We start from the raw sequence: 18,251 nt of genomic DNA on the forward strand, positions 1-18,251 counted from the left end.
TTTTTCCCTCAATCAGACTCAGTGGTAGAACACGCTCTCCTCCCACTAGATGTTAAGAGCTCTACTATATCGAAAGAACTAAACATTTTAGAAACACAAAACCACTTTAGTAGCTTTCTCCCCACCTCACTAGGGCAATCATTTAAAAAACAGCATATTTGGATGCATTTAACAATCCACCTTGCAGTTCCTATGTCAAAGCTAAACGCACATTAACTATTCCCCCTAGAGCTCCTTCTACAGGCAAGCTAGGGGCTTCTATGGCATTCTTCGGGAACATTCCGCTAGATTTATTTATTTAATTTAATTTATATAGCGCGTAATCACCCAGGGGTCTCTAAGCGCTTTACCAGGTATATACCAACTCTGAGTTCTGAGCCGATCGTCCAATTACAGCACACCCCATGCTTGCTGAAAAAGCACTGTTTTTAATTTGTTCCGAAATGGCAACAAGTTGGGTTCTTTGCGCAGTTCGGTAGGTAAATTATTCCAGACAGCTGGGAAAATGTTAGAGAAGGCACGACCACCCAGAGTGGATAGTTTGAAACGCGGTTGATTTAACAAGGTAGCATCTGAAGAGCGCAGCCTTCTACCAGGTTTGTATGGGGCCAGACGGGCTTTGATGTAACTTGGCGCCTTTCCATACAGGACTTTGTGTGTGATGCAGAGCCCTTTAAACAAAACCCTCTGTTTGACCGGTAGCCAGTGGAGTTCACGCAATAGAGGAGAAGCATGCGTTCTCCGAGGTTTCTTGAAAATCAATCTAGCAGCATCGTTCATAACAATCTGCAAACGGTTCAGGTGTTTTTGAGGGAGCCCTGCATAAAGTGAGTTACCGTAGTCCATCTTGGCTAGGATCATGGCCGAAACAGCGCGTCTTAGGGTGGCAAAGGTCAAAAGTGAGAATTTTCCTGAGTTGTCGGAGGCCTACACACGTGCCCACCACCCCAGAGACTTGCCTTTGCATCGTCAGGCTCCCATCCAAGGAGATGCCCAGGCTTTTCACTACTACTGCAAGTTCTGGAGGCGCTCCTAGTTCTAATGGCCAGAACAGATCATTCCAGGGGTTGCCCATGGTGGTAATTGGCAACACCTCTGTATTGTCTGGATTGATTTTCAACGAATTCAGAGACATCCAATTAGCAGTGTATCTTAGGATGTTCTGCATTCTTGCGTGTGCATCCAAACAATCCTCCATTTGGATGACAATTTGGGTGTCGTCAGCATAGTTGTAAATTTGACAGTCCATCTGGTTAAGGGCCGAAATCAGGGGTTGTAAATAAACATTAAATAAAAGGGGAGAAAGGGCTGAGCCTTGTGGTACCCCAAAGGTGATTGGCACTGTGGTTGAAGATAGGTCCGCCAGTTGAACTCTCTGAGTTCTCCCTTGGAGAAAAGAGGAGAGCCAGACAAGTGCTGTGCCCTGGATGTCAAAGTCCCTCAACCGCAGCAACAATTGACTATGACAAACGGTGTCAAAAGCCGCGGAGAGGTCTAATAGCACCAGGGCCCCAGGGAGTTTCTTGTCAGCTCTGTTCCTGAACTCATCCAGGATGGATAGCATCACTAGCTCCGTGCTATGATGCGCACGGAACCCAGCCTGGTTTTGCTCGAGTAAGACATTTTTCTCCAAATGGTCAACGAGATACGTAAGGACGTGCTGCTCCAAAATTTTGGCCAAGAATGGTAACTGAGAAATCGGCCTAAAGTTCTTTGTTCTTTACGTCTGCCCCAGTTTTTTTCAGCAAGGGGATCAACCGTGCCTCCTTAAAGGAGGATGGAACCAGTCCTATTTGTAGGGAATTATTGAGGAGAGTCAAAACATCTTCCTCAATACCTGGCATGGCCAGTTTGAAGACCTCCGGGGGACAAGGGTCGGCCCGAGAGCCAGATTTAACCCGCCCCACAAGATTTGCCAGTCTGTCATTTGTAATCAAGGGCAGAGTGACCAAGGGGTTATCAACTGGACGGATAACCGGGACAATCTGTAGAGGGCAGTCCAAGATTGGGGTAGTAGCAATTTCAGATAAGAGGTCTTTAATCTTAGTAGTCCTGAAATTTTTGGCAGTCTTCTTGCTTAAACTCAGGACTCTGCTCCTTATTTTTCCTGAGTTCCATAAGGACTTTGAAAATTTCTTTCTGTGGGTCAGGTGCTCTAGAAATCCTGTCTTCATAGAACTCGGCTTTCCTTATCAAGATAGCGTGTTTATAGGAGGCGAGCTCCTGTATATAAAGACTCCGCATGTTGAGGCTGTAATCCTTCCGCCATGCTCTCTCAGATTTACGTAGCGCCCTCTTTTTCTCCCTAAGATTCATTATACCACGGGGCCCCAGCTCCTCTGTCTACCAACTTCATCCTTCGCGCTGGTGCCACGAGGTCCACTACCCTATTTAGTTTGTCTGTTAAGTCTTTACAGATGATTTCTGGATTCTGTTCCATCTTGTTAATATGAGGACGAGCTAGGAGATGAGCTACCATTTCATCCCCGTCTATGTTTCCATTTCCTCACGACCTTCCATCCTACTCCGGGCTTCCCCTTCTGTTCATCAACCACTATCGTGCCTTTCACAAGGTAGTGGTCTGACCATGCACAAAGCTGCGCAACTACTGGGCCATGATCCCGGCCATGTTCTGGGGTTGTAATCCAAACGAGATCCAGGGTATGACCCTTCTCGTGTGTGGGGCCCATTACCCTCTGAACTAACCCAAAGGACCTAAGCGCCTCATCTATCTGATTGGCCTGGCCTACTTTTGGGGATTGTTCCCAATGGAAATTTAAGTCCCCCATAATGATAACGTTATTATACCGAGATGGAACATCCTGGACCAATTCCAGGAATAGATCCGGGAGAACCGGCAGCGCCCAGAGGGGTCGGTAGACTAACAGAATGGATCAGCAATCCATCCCTATTCCGAGCTTGACGCCCGAGACCTCGGCCCCTCCCAGGCTTTCAGCAAAGAATCTTTCACCCCTCAGGCGCGTACTGTATAGAAGGGCCACTCCCTCCCCCTCTCATGGTACCTGCTCTATTAAGGCAAAATGACGTATAGTTAGCCGGAATAGAGGCTACCAAGTCCGGCAACGAGGAGTCCTCTAGCCATGTTTCCGTAATACCCAGGAAGTCCAACTCACCATCCTGTAATAAGGAGAACACTTCCAGGTTGTGCTTCTGTAAGGAACGCGTGTTTAGGAGGCCATAACACAGACCTCGTGCCGGGTATTCAATATTAAGTCCAGATTTAGTGCCATGGCGTTTAAGCAGCCCTTCCTGACTAAGTTTGGCTACACATGTCTGGCTATGGTGGAAAAAACCCCCGATTAACCTCCAACAGCTCACCTCTGGTATACATACGACGGGAACCAGGGGTCATGGTCCCAGGCCCCGGTAGGTCACGAATGGGCACAGATGGGCTCGCCTATGGCGCGCCCATGGCGTGCCCGCTGCGCGCAAACGCTGTGCGTTTGCATTTGGCAGCTTTAAATAGCCTCAAAGCAGCAGGCGCGTCCCGCCGCAACTAGAATGCCGACCAAAATTTCGCCCAAACACGACCCTTCCTCCCCCAAGATGTCACCCACCCAGAATCATCACCCAGGACCCGCCAAACAGCGGTGGAGTGCCTATTAAGGTGCAGGTGAGTGGTCCTCCCCAAATTAATACCCCCAAAATACGGTGCAAATTAAATGTTTAAAAAGCGATACGATAAAACAGATACTACGCGCAAATGCGCTACTGCAACGTGCTAATGCACATGAATGCTGAATTAAAAATAGAACAGCTTCGAAATGGTGGCAGTTTACGTTGGAGGGCTAGATGACATCTGGCAGCAACTTGGTCTACTTTCACTAAACACTATTGTGTAGATGCGCAAGCAAAGCAACATTCTACTGTGGTCCAGGCTGTAATAGGAACACTTTTTCAAGCTCCCTTGCCACCGCTAGGGAGGAAAAACTGCTTTATAGTCTATGCTAAAGTATACAATCTACAGCTCGTATGCCTCGAACAGAAAATGCTACTTACTAGTATGCATCTGTTCTTGGCATGTAGAGTTGTATACTCCCACCCACCTCCCCGGGTACCTCTATCTGTTGCAGTATTATCTTTTTTAGATAAATTACATGGACATCCTTTTCTGTTCTCTTACTAACTCCATCATCACCCTTTATGGCGAAAAACAATCTGAAGATGGAGTCTATGCCCATGCGCACTATCACCATAAGGAGTCGTCCCCTATCTCGTGACTACAAAGACTTCTTCCACAAAAACAAAGTGCAAACATCCGAGCCCAACCAGATAGCGATCTATGCTAAAGTATACACCTCTACAGCTGTACCTGCCAAGAACAGATGCATACTGGTAAGTAGCATTTTCCATACTATTGACTATACTAATGAAAGAACATTCAAGTGAAACAGACGCAGTGGATGGAGCTGGCCCAGGGGACCTATTCTTTCAGTTTTAGATGTTTTTTCATACTTGACAGTAACATGTAATCCTCTTTTAAAATAAACATTTTATAAAAAAGAGCAGCCTCCGATTTCTTGATAAAACCGGTTTAATTGTTGTGGTGTGTGTGTGTGTGTGCACGCCCCCTTAAAGATGGGTGAAGCGTTTTACTTCATATTGTGGTATCAAACTAATGTAAATTGCTTGTTTTTCTTCCTCATATAGATTATAGTAATGTATCTTCAAGTTTTGGAATGTGAACGGAATGAAACGCTTGTTCAGACAGCCTGGTAAGCTTTTGTGATTGTTCTAAAAACAGTAGTAGTTATGTGCTATTGCTTCACCCACAAATCTGGGAGGTAACGCCAGGATAGTGAACTGTACCTAACATTGTAACCCAAGAAAGCTAATATTATGTTGGTTAGAAAAATTTGAAACGTTTATCCATTAATTACTGTAGTGCAGAAATTAATGTCTGGGACAGTGTTTGTTCTGTTTGTGTTTTCCTTTTGGGTCCTTTCTCCTGCCAGTATTGTTAAAAAGCTTATGTAGTGTCTTGATTTATGCCATAAGTATTGTGTCTAAAGACTTGGTGGTGCATATCCCTGTGTCCTGCACCTAAAGGTCTTTGTATCTGCGTAGTATCCACCACCCCCTACACATTCTTTATGCATGTAGGAAGCTGGCTCTTTGGGATATATCAATCTGATATACAGTGTAAAGAGTCCTGTTGTTCCCTTCTTTATGGACAGCGGCTTGCTCTAGCAATCACAAGGTGCTGTACTAGGGGTAGTGTGGTCGAACAGTCTTCGGCTTACTCGAGAGGAGTGCAAGACATTTGCAATTACACAGTAATCAATAAATGGCACACACTACTCAAGACAGAGATGCACAACAATTTATAAAAATAGCAAGTATCCTTTATGTATGTTTAGGCATCGGAGAGAAATCATTTAGGTAAGTAGGTTTTTAAATATAAATTCCTTTCACTTTAAAACGTTGACACTGAAATTTGAGTTCTGCAATGTTATCCTATCGAAGGAAGAACAAGTTCTGCAAACAGGCATAGTATAGTGGCTTACAAGACCATCTCCAGGAGTTAAAAGTGAGTGGTGGGCATTATCCAAGCTACACGACCAGTGGCATGGGAGAGGCAGGGTGCAAAATTGTGTCTGGAGCCCAGTGTATTTCAATGGAAATGAGTCACTGTGGAAAGAGGCTGCAGACTCTGGCCAGTTGGGCTGAACCAGCAAGTGGGTTCAGTCCTTGCGATGCATGAGGATGGCGGCACCTTTGGTCCACTTCTCCAAGGTCCAGGAGCGACGGGTGCAGGGGTGTCCTTTGGCATCGAGTTTTTCCTTACAGGAGCAGTCACAGTTGAGGGGGTCTGCGTGCAGAGGCTGCAGGCAACGTTGGGGACTCCAAGATGGGTGAAACCACAATGGACTCAAGTTCTGGAGGACCATGTTGACACCGGAGGTCACCTTCAACTCATGGAGGTGACAGGTGTAGTGGTGGTTTGGGGGTGTCTGGTTTTGGTGGTTCCGGAGGCCTCTGTCTTCTCTTTTTGGGCTTCTTCACATGTCTGCTGTTCACAGTAGGTCTTGAGTCTTTTGCGAAGGTAGGCAGTCCGTCCAGGACGAGTCGACTTTGGTGCAATTTTTGATGAGGGATGCAGACAGGTCGGCAGGGCAGGTACTAGGTCAGCTACTTCTTATCTCCTTTCTGCTTTTGTGACTCTTTTGTGTCTTCTCTTCTTAGGTAGTCAGGATCTGCTTCTCTGGTGCTAGGGACTACCCTCAATACTGAAATCTGATCGAGATATCTAGCTGCAGATAACTTGCATTCGAACCTCCAGGCGTTTGGCTGGATCTGGAAGATTTTTTCTTAGCAGTTTCCCTGCGCAACAATAGGTGGTGGCGGTCGAGACTGTGTGGCGTCGAGTATGTCGCTGTGATGTCTGCGTAGCCTATATAGGCGCCACCATGGTGCACTGATGTCCGTTCTTTTCTTTCCACTCCGGTCAGTGTAGATCAGTCATAGCTAACCCCTATCATTTTTTGACACAAAAATATTCAACAAAAAGTTGAAAATCGTTTGTTTAGGATGTCGTCCAAGAAGACCTCTGGGCTCAAACCTTGTGGCCTCTGTCACTGTGCCATGTCTGTCAGGCACCCCAACCTTGTGCGCCTTTGGTTCCTGAAGCGCAAACATGCCCGAAGTTGTGCTCAGACTATTGGGCCATAGTGCCGAAAGCTTTGATTGAGCGTTTGCTAAAGCTGCCTGTGCCCTAGTGTCCAGAGTCTGAGATCTCCTTGAAGATCTTGTTCTCGCTCCCGGTCGAGAGGAAGGTCTGAGCACTGTTCCGGGGATCCATGTCTTCGTCCTTCCATTTGAAATCTTCGAAGGGGTCAGGTAAGAAGCACCATAAGAAACCCAAAGTCAAAGCATTCTTAGACTTCACCTGTCCGTCACGAGATGGTGAATCTTGGTGTTAGAGGCCCTGCTCCATGGAGTGGGTTCCTGGGTCAGCTCTGTGTTTCCCTTCCTGACCGGTAGAGAGCCCCAGCCAGTTAAAGGAGATTTATCACACCATGTGCGCTATATTTGGGTGGCCTGACCCAAAAAGGCGAAAGGAGCTCCTCTGGGTTCTGAGCTAGCAACTCTGGCCCGGCACCCAAGGCTCCTCATGGATCCGTCCCCGGACTGGCGCTGGCCGCACCCATTCTTCCTTCCCACAACAGCGCGTCTTGTGCAGAGACCCTCAACATCTCTGGCGCAGCCAGCCCCATTCTGATCCTCAACCACACAGTGCTGGTCGGTGTCCTCTAGCCTTATCCGGAAGAGCTAGGATTGGAGGAAGACTGGGAGGGGGGGGGCACAGGACCCCTAAGAAGTCCCGCCTTGAAATGGACTGACGTGCTTTCCCCTCCTTACCTGGCTATAGAGGAGGGAGCTTTCTTAGCCATGATGGTGCATAGGGCTGCGGAGGTCCTGGACCTGCTGATTCCTACTGTGGCAGTGAAGACCGATGTCTTGACCGAGGTCCTGCAGCCTGGCATCTCCACAGTGGAACCCTTGCTGCCATTTAATGAGGCCTTGACCGTTGCTTTTCTGGGGACTCGGTCCCGGTCTGACATACAATGAAAATGTCTTAGCTAATGTAAATGAAAGTTTCAATTGTATAAAGAACACAGAGGCGATTGTTAGCCCACCCTATACCTTTACAGGTACTACAGGTAGACCTATTCCCTCCCTATTGAAAGGATAACATACTTCAAGTTTTAGAATAATGCAATGTTTTGTAGTACGGGTGGCTTGCTTACCTTGAAAGGGAAGTAAGGCTTCCTGTCATTTCCTGTTGATTATGCTTCAAGTGCGTTCTTTTCCGTGGTGACAGACATTGTGTATTTTTTATCTATTTCGGGCCGGAATCTAACAAGCTAGAGTGAATAGAATGGTGAAATGCTGCCTACATAGGAAGAAAGAGGGAAATAGAGGCGCTACAGGGACCGTTATACTGAGTCCTACTCTAAGATTGGATGGACTGTTTCTACTACTTTTCCCAAGTGCTGAGTTGTAGTTTTGTTGTGTAATAACTTTTGAAAAATGGCTGCTCGAGAAAAATAAATGTTAAGCGAAGAGAAAACACTCTAGTCCTTGCCTCCGTGTCCTTAATAGAATTGAAACTTTTTTTTTAAAAACTTTATTTTGAAATTTTCAGCTACAACATATCGTCAAAGAGTGCATTCACATGTACACATTTTAGTCCACAATCCATGTATAAAACCAGGTAACCGGATACCTACTATTCAGCACAGTAATACTGTATCATTATCAGTTAGTCGTGTATTGTATGCAGTTATAGTGCACATTACATTTCAGGAGACCCAATCAACAACATATTTTTTTAAAGGGAGATCCTCCATAAATGAGCACATCCGAAAGAAAGCGCTTGACCCACCTCAGCCCAGGGTAGATAACCTCAGAACAGTTAAGCCTATGCATGCTTGTGTAGTAAGACAGCCCCACCCTCCGGACAAGAAGGTACCCAGCACCCAATGCAACAGTTCGGGTCCACATTCTCAGTACCCTGTACACACTTGTGCACTAGAAGAATACCTTAGTGAGGGCCCTCAAGGCACCCTTTAAGTGGTCGCCCCAGCTTCGGCATCATCATTCTCTTGTAATAGGTAACATTGTAATGGGGCCCAGATATCCCTGGGTCGTGAGGTGATTGGCAACAATTTGGAATATGTATTTAACTGTCCCTGGCAATAAGTAAGGTCACGAAGCCAGTCCTTGAATTTGGGGGCCCTGCCTTTGCCCCATCTACATGCAACTCTTCGTTTGGCCACCAAGAGGGCCAGCGCGATAAATTTGCGGTGTGCCGCCTGTAGGGGCTCCACATACCCTAAGAGAGCTAGAGTAGGGGAGGGGTCTATCTCAGCATGAATCATTGCAGACAATGCTGCGAGCACCTGACTCCAGTAGAGCTGAACCGCACTGCACCCCCATGCCAGATGCAAAAAATCAGCCCCCGGAGCGTGGCATCTGTCACAATTGCCAGTAGTACGAAGTTGGAATCTACACATTCGGGCTGGAGTGTAATACAGTCGGTGTACACATTTGTAATGTATAATTCTATATCTACTGCTAGCAGAAATGCGCTCTGTCTGCTGGAGACAAAATTCCCATTGCCTATCCGTGAGCGGTGTCCCCAGTTCCTGGTCCCATTTTAGTGTAGCCGCTAATGGTAGGTAATCTATTTGTGTATATACTGATCTATATATTGTCCATACCAGTTTACAAGGGGTGTCATTTTGAAGTATGAGCTGCAGAGGAGCGAAGGTTAGAGGCTCATGTGGAAAGTCAGGTGTAAGTGCTTTCAGTCCCTGACTAAGCCTAATTTATAGAAAGACATCAAGCGGAGTTGGTTGAATGCCTTCGTATAAATGTTCCATAGAGCGAAATGTTCCATTGTGATACCGGTCTCCCCATGTCGCAACATGCATGTTGTGGAGTAGCCTGCGAAATCCCGCCTCCTGTAATCATGGCATATGTGGGTGGTAAGCCAGAGGCAATAGAGCATTACAGTCTCCAACCTAGTAGCAAGTCGGGACCACGCGGTCACTGTGCTTATCACCGTCGTGGGCATCTTGTCTCTGCCTGGCACCAAGGCGTATAATGCGCCTTCTATGGGGATAGGATGGGCCAGCCAGTGCTCCGCAGCCAGTTGAGGCATGTATCTAGGCTGATGTACCCAAAAATAGACATAGTGAGCCTGAGCAGCCTGGTAATACATTTCAAAGTCTGGTATGCCAAACCCGCCCCGATTGTAGGGCCGAATTAAGGTGTCCCATTTTAGTCAAGGCGATTTCCCGCCCCACACCAGTCTGATGAGTTCCGTCCGAAGTTGCTGAAAAAAATACCGGCCAGGGTAAAAAGGATATTCAAAAACAGGTATAGCAATTGGGGGAGGATCACCATCTTAATCAAAGACGTCCTACCAGCCATAGAAAGGGGCAGGGTGATCCACCTTGTAATGTTATCAATTATGCGATTCATCGTAGTGCCATAGTTGGCTCCAAGTAATGCATCTCTATCCTTCTCTATGTGGATACCCAAATACTTGAAATCTCCTTCGCACCAAGTGATGGGGTAATCTAGCCCAAACTGCGTCGTGGACGTTGTGAGTGGAAATATGCATGACTTACTCCAATTGATCTGAACTCCAGAGAGTCTACCAAAACGTATAAACTCTCTGAGAATGGGGTTCAAGTTTTCGCTGGGGTCGCGCACATATAACGTGATGTCGTCCGCATACATTGATATTAGTATTTGCCTCTGAAAACAATGCAGCGCGCTGTCCCTATGATGTCGCAGTTTCGCGGCTAGGGGCTCCGTAGCTATAGCAAATAGAAGCGGTGATAGGGGGCATCCTTGCCTAGTTCCTCTGGTGACGGGGAATTCAGAGGAGAGTCTGCCATTAATAAGCACTCTAGCCACAGGATGCTCATATAGGAGCTGAATCCATGAGATGAATATTGCCGGAAAGCCCATTCTCTCCAGGACCCGGAACACATAGTCCCACTCCAGAGAGTCAAAAGCCTTAGTGGCGTCAAGGAAGACGGCAGCCATCGGTTGGTCTTCGGGTACCGAGTTTAGGACGGAAAAGAAAGTACGTAAATTATGTGATGTCGCTCTGCCAGGTACAAAACCCGATAGGTCAGGTAATATCAGGGTAGGGAGCAGGAGGCTGAAACGAGTAGCAATTAGTTTGGCAAGTATTTTTACATCGCAATTTAGCAAGGAAAGGGGCCGGTAAGAGTCACATTTATTCGCCGGTTTCCTGGGTTTAAGTAGTGATGTAATAAGTGCTACACGCATAGAGGGCGGCAAGTGGCCCACCTCAAGGGCATCTTCGTAGACCTCCCGCAGTACCGGAGCCATAAAGTCTATGTATGTTTTATAAAATTCTATCGGGATCCCGTCTAGTCTCGTAGCTTTCCCCGACCTCATACTCATGATCGCGTCTCGCACCTCGTCCACCTTGAAAGGGGCACTCAAAAATGCCCTCTGTGCATCACTAAGCCAACCAAGGGAAACATCGGCCAGATAGTCTTGTAAGCGGAGGTCACCTGCTCTAGTGGAAGTGTATAGCGAGCTGTAGTGCATCACAAACGAGTTGAGGATTTGTGCGGTGTCTTTAATCACCTCCCCCTCCGAGTTCTAGTATAATATTAGGTGCTCGTGTCAGTTTAATCGTTGCAGCCAAGGCCTTCTCTGGTCTCTCACCTTCGCCATATCGGCGCGCGATCCAGTACTTGCCCCTAAATTTCGATTCCCTAGCGGCTTTCTCCGCGTACTCAGATTTACTCACGTATACTCGAGAGGGCGGTATCATCGGGCCCTGTAGTCAATGACGCCTCAAGGCGTTTAAGTTCGGCCTCTAGTGTCGCCAATCGTGTCACGATGCTCTTTAAAACTCCGGATCCCTTAGCAATACAAAACCCTCTCAAAGTTATCTTGAACGCGTCCCAGATAGTTTCCACGTCATTAACAGAATCCTTATTCCTCTTAAAAAAGTCTAAACATTCATCGCAAAGCTCTTCTTGAAAGGAAGCGTCAAGCAACATCGTAGGTTGCAATCGCCAAGCAGTTGTGGGGGGGCCTAAGTCTGCCGAGCGTAAAGTTATCTTCACAGGGGAGTGATCAGAGTACGTTCTTGGGAGATGCTGTGACTTAACAAGTGAAGTATAAAGCTGTGGTGTCAGAAATATATAGTCAAGCCGTGCCCATGAACGTGCTTGTGCCGTAAAATGTGTACCTTCCCGCGTGTCAGTGTGCAAGTGTCTCCGGGTGTCTATCAAACTGTGATCCGTTAGTACCGCACGCAGTGCCGTCCTAGCCCTAGTGTAATGGTGAGGGGATGGGTGCGACCTGTCCATGGTAGGGTCCAGTGTAGTTTTGAAATCTCCCCCCCAAATGAGGTGTTGCAGACCGGTTCCCACAACCGCCGCCCACAGCGACGTGAACAACTGAGGATCATCATTGTTGGGACCGTAGCAGCACACCAATGTGACTGCAATGTGTCCTAGTCTACCCCACATCATACAATACCTCCCTTGGGAGTCCATTTTGGTACCAGCCATAGCAAAGGGCGTACCTCTCTTTACCAGTATCGCTGTACCTCTAGCGTATGTCGAGAAGGACGAGAATACCGTGTGAATCGCCCATCTGTTGGCAAATGTGCGGGAAGTCTGTACCTTGAAGTGGGTTTCTTGGAGAAAGGCTATGTGCACCAAGTGGCGGTCCAGGTATGATAAAATTTGACGCCTTTTCCTAGGGTCTCCCAAGCCTCTCACATTCCATGTCAATACATTCAGATCAGTGTCCCCCATGAGTGGTGCTATCTCTCAACACTAGGTGACCTATCTAGTACAGGCCAATGATCAAGCATTCCGGGTCCTAAAGCAACATACATGCTAGTGCAGTCTTGTGGATCAATGCTTGTGTGTACAAAAAGTACAGGCCAATGATCAAGTATTCCGGGTCCTAAAGTAACATACATGCTAGTGCAGTCTTGTGGATCAATGCTTGTGTGTACAAAATGCGACGCGAGAATACTTTCCCGCATATCATCATCACGAAATCCTGTGGGATCCAGGTGTAGCAACTCTTCGATAGTCATCGCGCCCAACTTTATACCGTAATCAGTAAACAACCATCCCTTCCCCCCCCTGAAACAACCCCAATATTCCAAAAGAAGAACCCCAACTGCATTTCCAATTGACTGCAATAGGTCCTACCCAACACAATGCAGAGTTTGTACCAGTGCCGTCAAACAACCTTCTCCCTCCCTTCCCCAGCTGAAACATCTCCAACTTGACAATAATAGAAACATTCAACAAATGGCATGTCTTAAGGCCAGGAAACATATCACAAAGCAGGACAAGGTCTCGAGTTCTGCACGGCTCGCATGGAGACAACTGTGGTCTTGTTTCTCCTCCTCCCTCAACCCTAATGAACATAACAATTGAGGCCCGAGAACTTGGCCTCTTCTTCCCATTTGCTACTAGGTTACATTGCTCAGTTTGGGACCATCTATAATCACACATTTTTGTCCGAGATACATCAATAACACTCCTAGAAGCATAAAGCTTCAAATCATGCACAGAGGTCCCCCCCAACCCACCTCCCACTAAAGCAGCCCCAACTTACCAGAATCCCCATCCCACCCTCCACCCCGAACAATAAGTAAACACCCCAACATCTGCAATGCAGTCAACATGTCCAATGGGGTACACCCTATGGGGGTCCTCTAGGGTATACACATAGCCACCCCCTACACCTTGCCCTTTGTCCTGTGCGGCCTCAAGTGGGCACAATCAAGGGAAGGGGGTGGTGCCTGGAATACATTAGCACCAACCATCCAATACCCGTCCATGGCATTCTCGGTCAGCAGCGATGTTCATTCACAATCGAAGTCCTCCTGTGAGCCCCCAGGCTAGTGCCAGTGGGCCATCAATGCACCTCATCAATCAGACCTCCAGCTCAGCCGTCTCCATTCAGCGATTGTGCATCTTCCTGCTCTCCTTCGTCATTGTTTCTATGTCCAGAACGTGCCCGTCGTAGGGTTTTCAAAAAATCGGCTACTTGTTGCGGATTTGTGAAGAAATGCTGCTTTGCTTGGTGGGTCACTCTTAGTTTGGCTGGGTACAGCAGTGCGTAGTCAATCTGTAGTGTCCGGAGTTTTTTCTTGACATCAAGGAATTTACGTCGCTGTTCCTGCACTATGGGCGTGAAGTCCGGGTAAATGGAAAAATTGACCCCATCACACGAGAGATTTTGGTTGGTGCGTGCTGCCCTCAGTGCAGTATCCCGGTCTCGGTAGTTTAAAAGCCGTGCAATGATGGGTCTTGGTGGGGCTCCAGCCTTAGGTCGAGGGCCAAGCGATCGGTGCGCTCTTTCAGCGATGAATTGTTTGGAAAACGCTTCAGGTCCGACTGCAGTAAGAAGGATCTTCTCCACGTACTACTCCATGTGGCCTGTGTTGGTGGATTCCGGCACGCCGATCATGCGAATGTTTCGCCGGCTGCGAGCTTCCAACTCCTCCTTCTTCGCAGCAATAACTCTGAGGACGTTGTCCATTCTTGAGAGTTGCGTGGTATGCGAGGCCGTGGTGTTGTCATTATCAGATATTCGTCTTTCCGTTTCCGTGATGCGCTCTTCATGGACGTCCATTTTTTGTGCGATGGCGTCCATCCTCGACGAGATCCGGTCGACCTTGTCTACTATTGTGGCAAACCCCTGCCGTATCTCCTGCATCAGTTGCTGCATGTCAGACGCAGAAGAGCTAGAACTTGCTCCAGTGGTCGCTGGGCTTTGGGATCCCCCTGTGTCCGGCGCATTTCGCAGCCCTTTTTTGGGAGCGGTGGAATCGAATGACAGCTTAGATTGCCGGTTATCGGGCTTCCCCATAGTGGGATTCGTGTAGGGACCTGCGACGGTCGGCGAGGGTCGCTGCCCAAGTTCTTACCAGAGAGGGCAAGAGCCAGTGCCCACTAGTACAGTGCAATGCAACAGGGCGTCCCCACCACCGGCGTGCAGAGAGGTCCGAGCAAGTGATATCCACCTCCGCGTGCGGGGGGGAAAGGAGGTTCAACACACTTAGTTTAGTGGAGTAATCTCAGTCTCATACAGCCCCGTGGTATTTATATCAATCCCAGTGGGTGGGTGGGCGTATAAAGGCAGCAAGCGCCTTTCACCGCAACGTCTCAGCAGGCAATGAGGAATAGACGCTCTCGGTCCAAGGCAGTAACTGGGGCCTGACCATCCGGCACCATAAGTAGTTTCTTCACGCTGTGGACGAATGATGGAGCAACGTGGGTCCTACACTCGTAGGCCAATAAAGCGTGGTCACAGCATGCAGAGTACGAGTCACAACAGTACCTCCACTATGTCCGTAGACGCCAGCACATAGACTTATGACACCAGCGTTGTGTGGTATTGCGAATGGCGTGCCACCGCTGCCCCTCTGCTTTATCAAGGCGTGTCACAGCTAATGCCCAGCGTTTCCCGGGCCCGTCTGTACAGCCGCGGTATCGTGTCAGGCAGCGCCCTGGGGCATATGGAATACCAAATTCGCATCGGTGCGTGGTGCTCCCCTCCCGCGCAGTATCTCAGCTCCTGGGCGCAATCCGGTCGCCTAGGCTGTCAATGTGCGCATGTAAGGGCCGTGCAAAGTCACCAAATTGCCTTCACGCTACCACTGTAGTGATAAAAGTTCGAGCAGGCACCTTATCCAATTCTTATTAGCCGCTCCACGGCCATGTATCATGACTGTTAAAGTGTTGCCGGTTCTTTCAGCATATATACCATACGTTCAGCAGTTTTTCGCGATCCTTGTTTGGGTGTGCTAACACGCGGCTCATAGGTCCTGTAGCCCGCCGTTCCAGGCGGTGAGGCCGTGCAAAACCCCCGCAGCTGCTGCCTTAAGCATTCACAAAGGCAAGGTCAATTTAGCAGTGTTCCACTCACCGGCAACGTCCAGGCCCCGCCCGAGAAATGCACAGGGGCAGCACAGACGGGGGGCCGCGCCGCTCCGAAAGCAGCTCCGCCAACGTTCAAAGCCTGCTGATCGATTGTCAGTTGCGCGGGGGGGCAGTTATTTATGTCCGTGCCCCACTGAACGCCGGCCGTCGTCCAATGCGCCATCTGGCATTCACGGTATGCTGCCGCCTGCAGTCACCCCCGTCGGCCGCGCTTCTCCCCGCAGTCCTACGATTCCCAGCCTTGCGCAGTGCAGCCGTCGGTGGCACAGGAGCCCCGCCGGGCCTCGCAGCCAATATCGTCAGCCGGCAGTAGTGCTCCGGTGCCTTGCGATGTGTCGTCTCTCAGCAGCGGCGAAAGGTGGGCACTTTCCCGGCGCTCCGTCTTGAGGCCTGTGCGCCTCGTGGAGCGCCGCGGCCTGGCGTAGTCCTCCGGTCCCCAGAGCTCTCCACGCCCAGCTCCAGCACAGGTCCCGGGAAAGAACTCCGCTGCCTCTAACTTCGTCGCAGTACGTCGTGGAGCCTCCAAACTTTCGCCGAGGGTAGCAAACAGCTATCTTTGCACTTGTGTGTTATTTCTGTCGGGTAAGGAGTCGGTTTAGTCTGATAAAAGAAGGATTATTGTTCCAGGCTGCAGGAGCCTCACATTCGTGCGGCCTGTCTGCGTGTGCGCCCTCTAGCGCCCCCTTAATAGAATTGAAACTTTCCTTTACGTTGGCTAGGAAATGTTTCATTCCATAATACAAAAATATGTAAACACTGGAGATCAACAGCTGCATTTAGCAGAGACTGTTTAGATTTGGTTTCCAAGGCAGATGATCAAGTAAGTGAGGCCTATTGAGAAATTTGAATGTGAACGAGTGCTGCTTTACTTTATTGTCCATAATTTCTAATGGGATATGCTTGCTACTCCATTCAGTGGATATAACTATTTGTGTATCCCCTAGAAGAGAAGAAAGTTAGTTCTCCAGTATTGGGGTGTCGTTCATAGATTCACATGCCTGAATCATTCCCCGTCGTCTGAGTGGGAGTCCCACGGTACATAAAAAAGCAATAATTTGTATATAAGAAAACCAAAACCCTTGGTAATACCAACCAGGAAGTAAAGTAGCCCTAAGCTACAATGGAAAAAACTTCCACACATGACTATCCTAGTCATTTTGTATAGACCAAACTACAGCCAATCAGGCGCCAGCACCCACTAGAATGCTCTCCCCAGAGACTCGGGCTCTCGGATTTTCTACTGCACGTAGTGTGAAAGGGAGTCTCCCTGAGCTCTGCTCAGTACTTCTGTACCTGACTGTTTTTTTCTCCTATTTTTGGAATGTCTTCTTCAAAATCTCTCTTCAGACCATGCGAGTCTTGTGGCAAGCTTAGGCTTTTTGAAAAAGATCCCCACAAAAAGTGCATTTATTGCCTATATCCAGACCATGAGGTAAAGGATTGTTAGATCTGCAGGACCTTTCCTCAGAAGACCCTCAGAGACAGAGAAGGTCGTCTTCTACTATGGTTGCAGAAGATTAAGGACCAGGATGATCCTCTATCTGAGCTAGGAAGTCTGGCTATGGGGTCTTCTACAACTTCCAGAAAGAGAAAGATTGAGGAAGAGGTATCTTCTCCTGGGGCTAAGGTGTTGAGAAAAGCTAAGGATTCTAGCTTGCCTTTCTCTTCTACCGCAAAAAAAGGCTTTTCCACCTTCTAAATGTGGATCTAAAACGCCCCCGAGAAAGGCTGCTAAGTCTTTACCATCTAAAAGACTGTCAGAGAAAAAATTACCTTAGATAAAGACCTCGTCGACGACCTCATAGTCGACGGCTGCTCCGTCGACGGGTCCAGTCTACAGTATTTCCTCCACGTCGACTGTTAGTTTCTCTTCGCCAAAGCCTCAGATGGTGATGTCGTCTGCTTCTTCACCGTCGACGATGGTCTTGGTTTCAGTGAGACCCATCTCGTCGACGAAGATTCAACCTTGAAGCGTCGACGTTCCTTCGTCGTCTAAGTTGAAGATGATATCGTCAACGAGTACAACGTCGACAAAGATTAGTCCTTCGACTAAAGTCATCCCGTCGTCAGTTCCCTCGTCGACAAAAGCAGCTTTGCCGTCGTCGACGACCACACCGTCAACGAGAAGTCCATAGTCGTCGTCGAAGATTCCACCGTTGTGGTCAAGTTCTTAGTCGATGAAAGTTCTACCGTCGTCGACCAGTCAACATAGTCGTCGAAGGCTTCGTCGACGAAACTAACCTCGTCGCTGACAACATCAACATTGAAAGCCCTGTCGACGAAGCATGAAATATCTCAGTCGATGATACCGTCGACGGTGGGTCCGTCGACGCCTCTTCTGTCATCATGTACAGATCTACAGGTTTGGTCCGCTGCTCCGCCTGCTGCCTCTTTTATTTCACTGTCGGGGGGCTTCATTATTACAAAGAAAAGGCTCTACTCTACCGCCTCTTTCACCTCTCAAGTTGCCTGAACAGCTTCTGGATTCAGAGGAAGATGACAATCGGGAGCAATCTGATGAGGACGACAATTTCCGGGCGGCCAGAAGTCCGTCAGAACTATTAATAAAGACGCAGGAGGATGATCACGAAGAGGAAGAGGTTTTTTTCCTGCACCAGTTGCTCAAGCCCCTGCAGCAGTACCAACAGCTCAGATGCCATTAGACCTTCTTACAAATTTACAATACATGTTAAATGACTATTACCGCCTGTTCCCTACGTCTGAGTTGGCAGACTTGCTTCCGGCGAC

The 18,251-nt window shown here is 48.4% G+C and overlaps 1 protein-coding gene across 4 annotated transcripts in view; it reads left to right on the plus strand.

Moving 5' to 3' along the window:
- Positions 1 to 18,251, plus strand: part of CCNL1 (cyclin L1) — a 382,007-nt gene that overhangs the window by 224,149 nt on the left and 139,607 nt on the right. For all 4 annotated transcript variants that reach the window (XM_078667166.1, XM_078667165.1, XM_078667163.1 and 1 more), the window contains one exon: positions 4,672 to 4,736. In XM_078667166.1, coding sequence (XP_078523292.1) covers positions 4,672 to 4,736 — 65 coding nt within the window. The remainder of the gene's footprint in view (positions 1 to 4,671; positions 4,737 to 18,251) is intronic.

The sequence above is a fragment of the Lissotriton helveticus genome, chromosome 11 (genome assembly GCF_964261635.1).
Source record: "Lissotriton helveticus chromosome 11, aLisHel1.1, whole genome shotgun sequence".
NCBI lineage: Eukaryota > Metazoa > Chordata > Amphibia > Caudata > Salamandridae > Lissotriton > Lissotriton helveticus.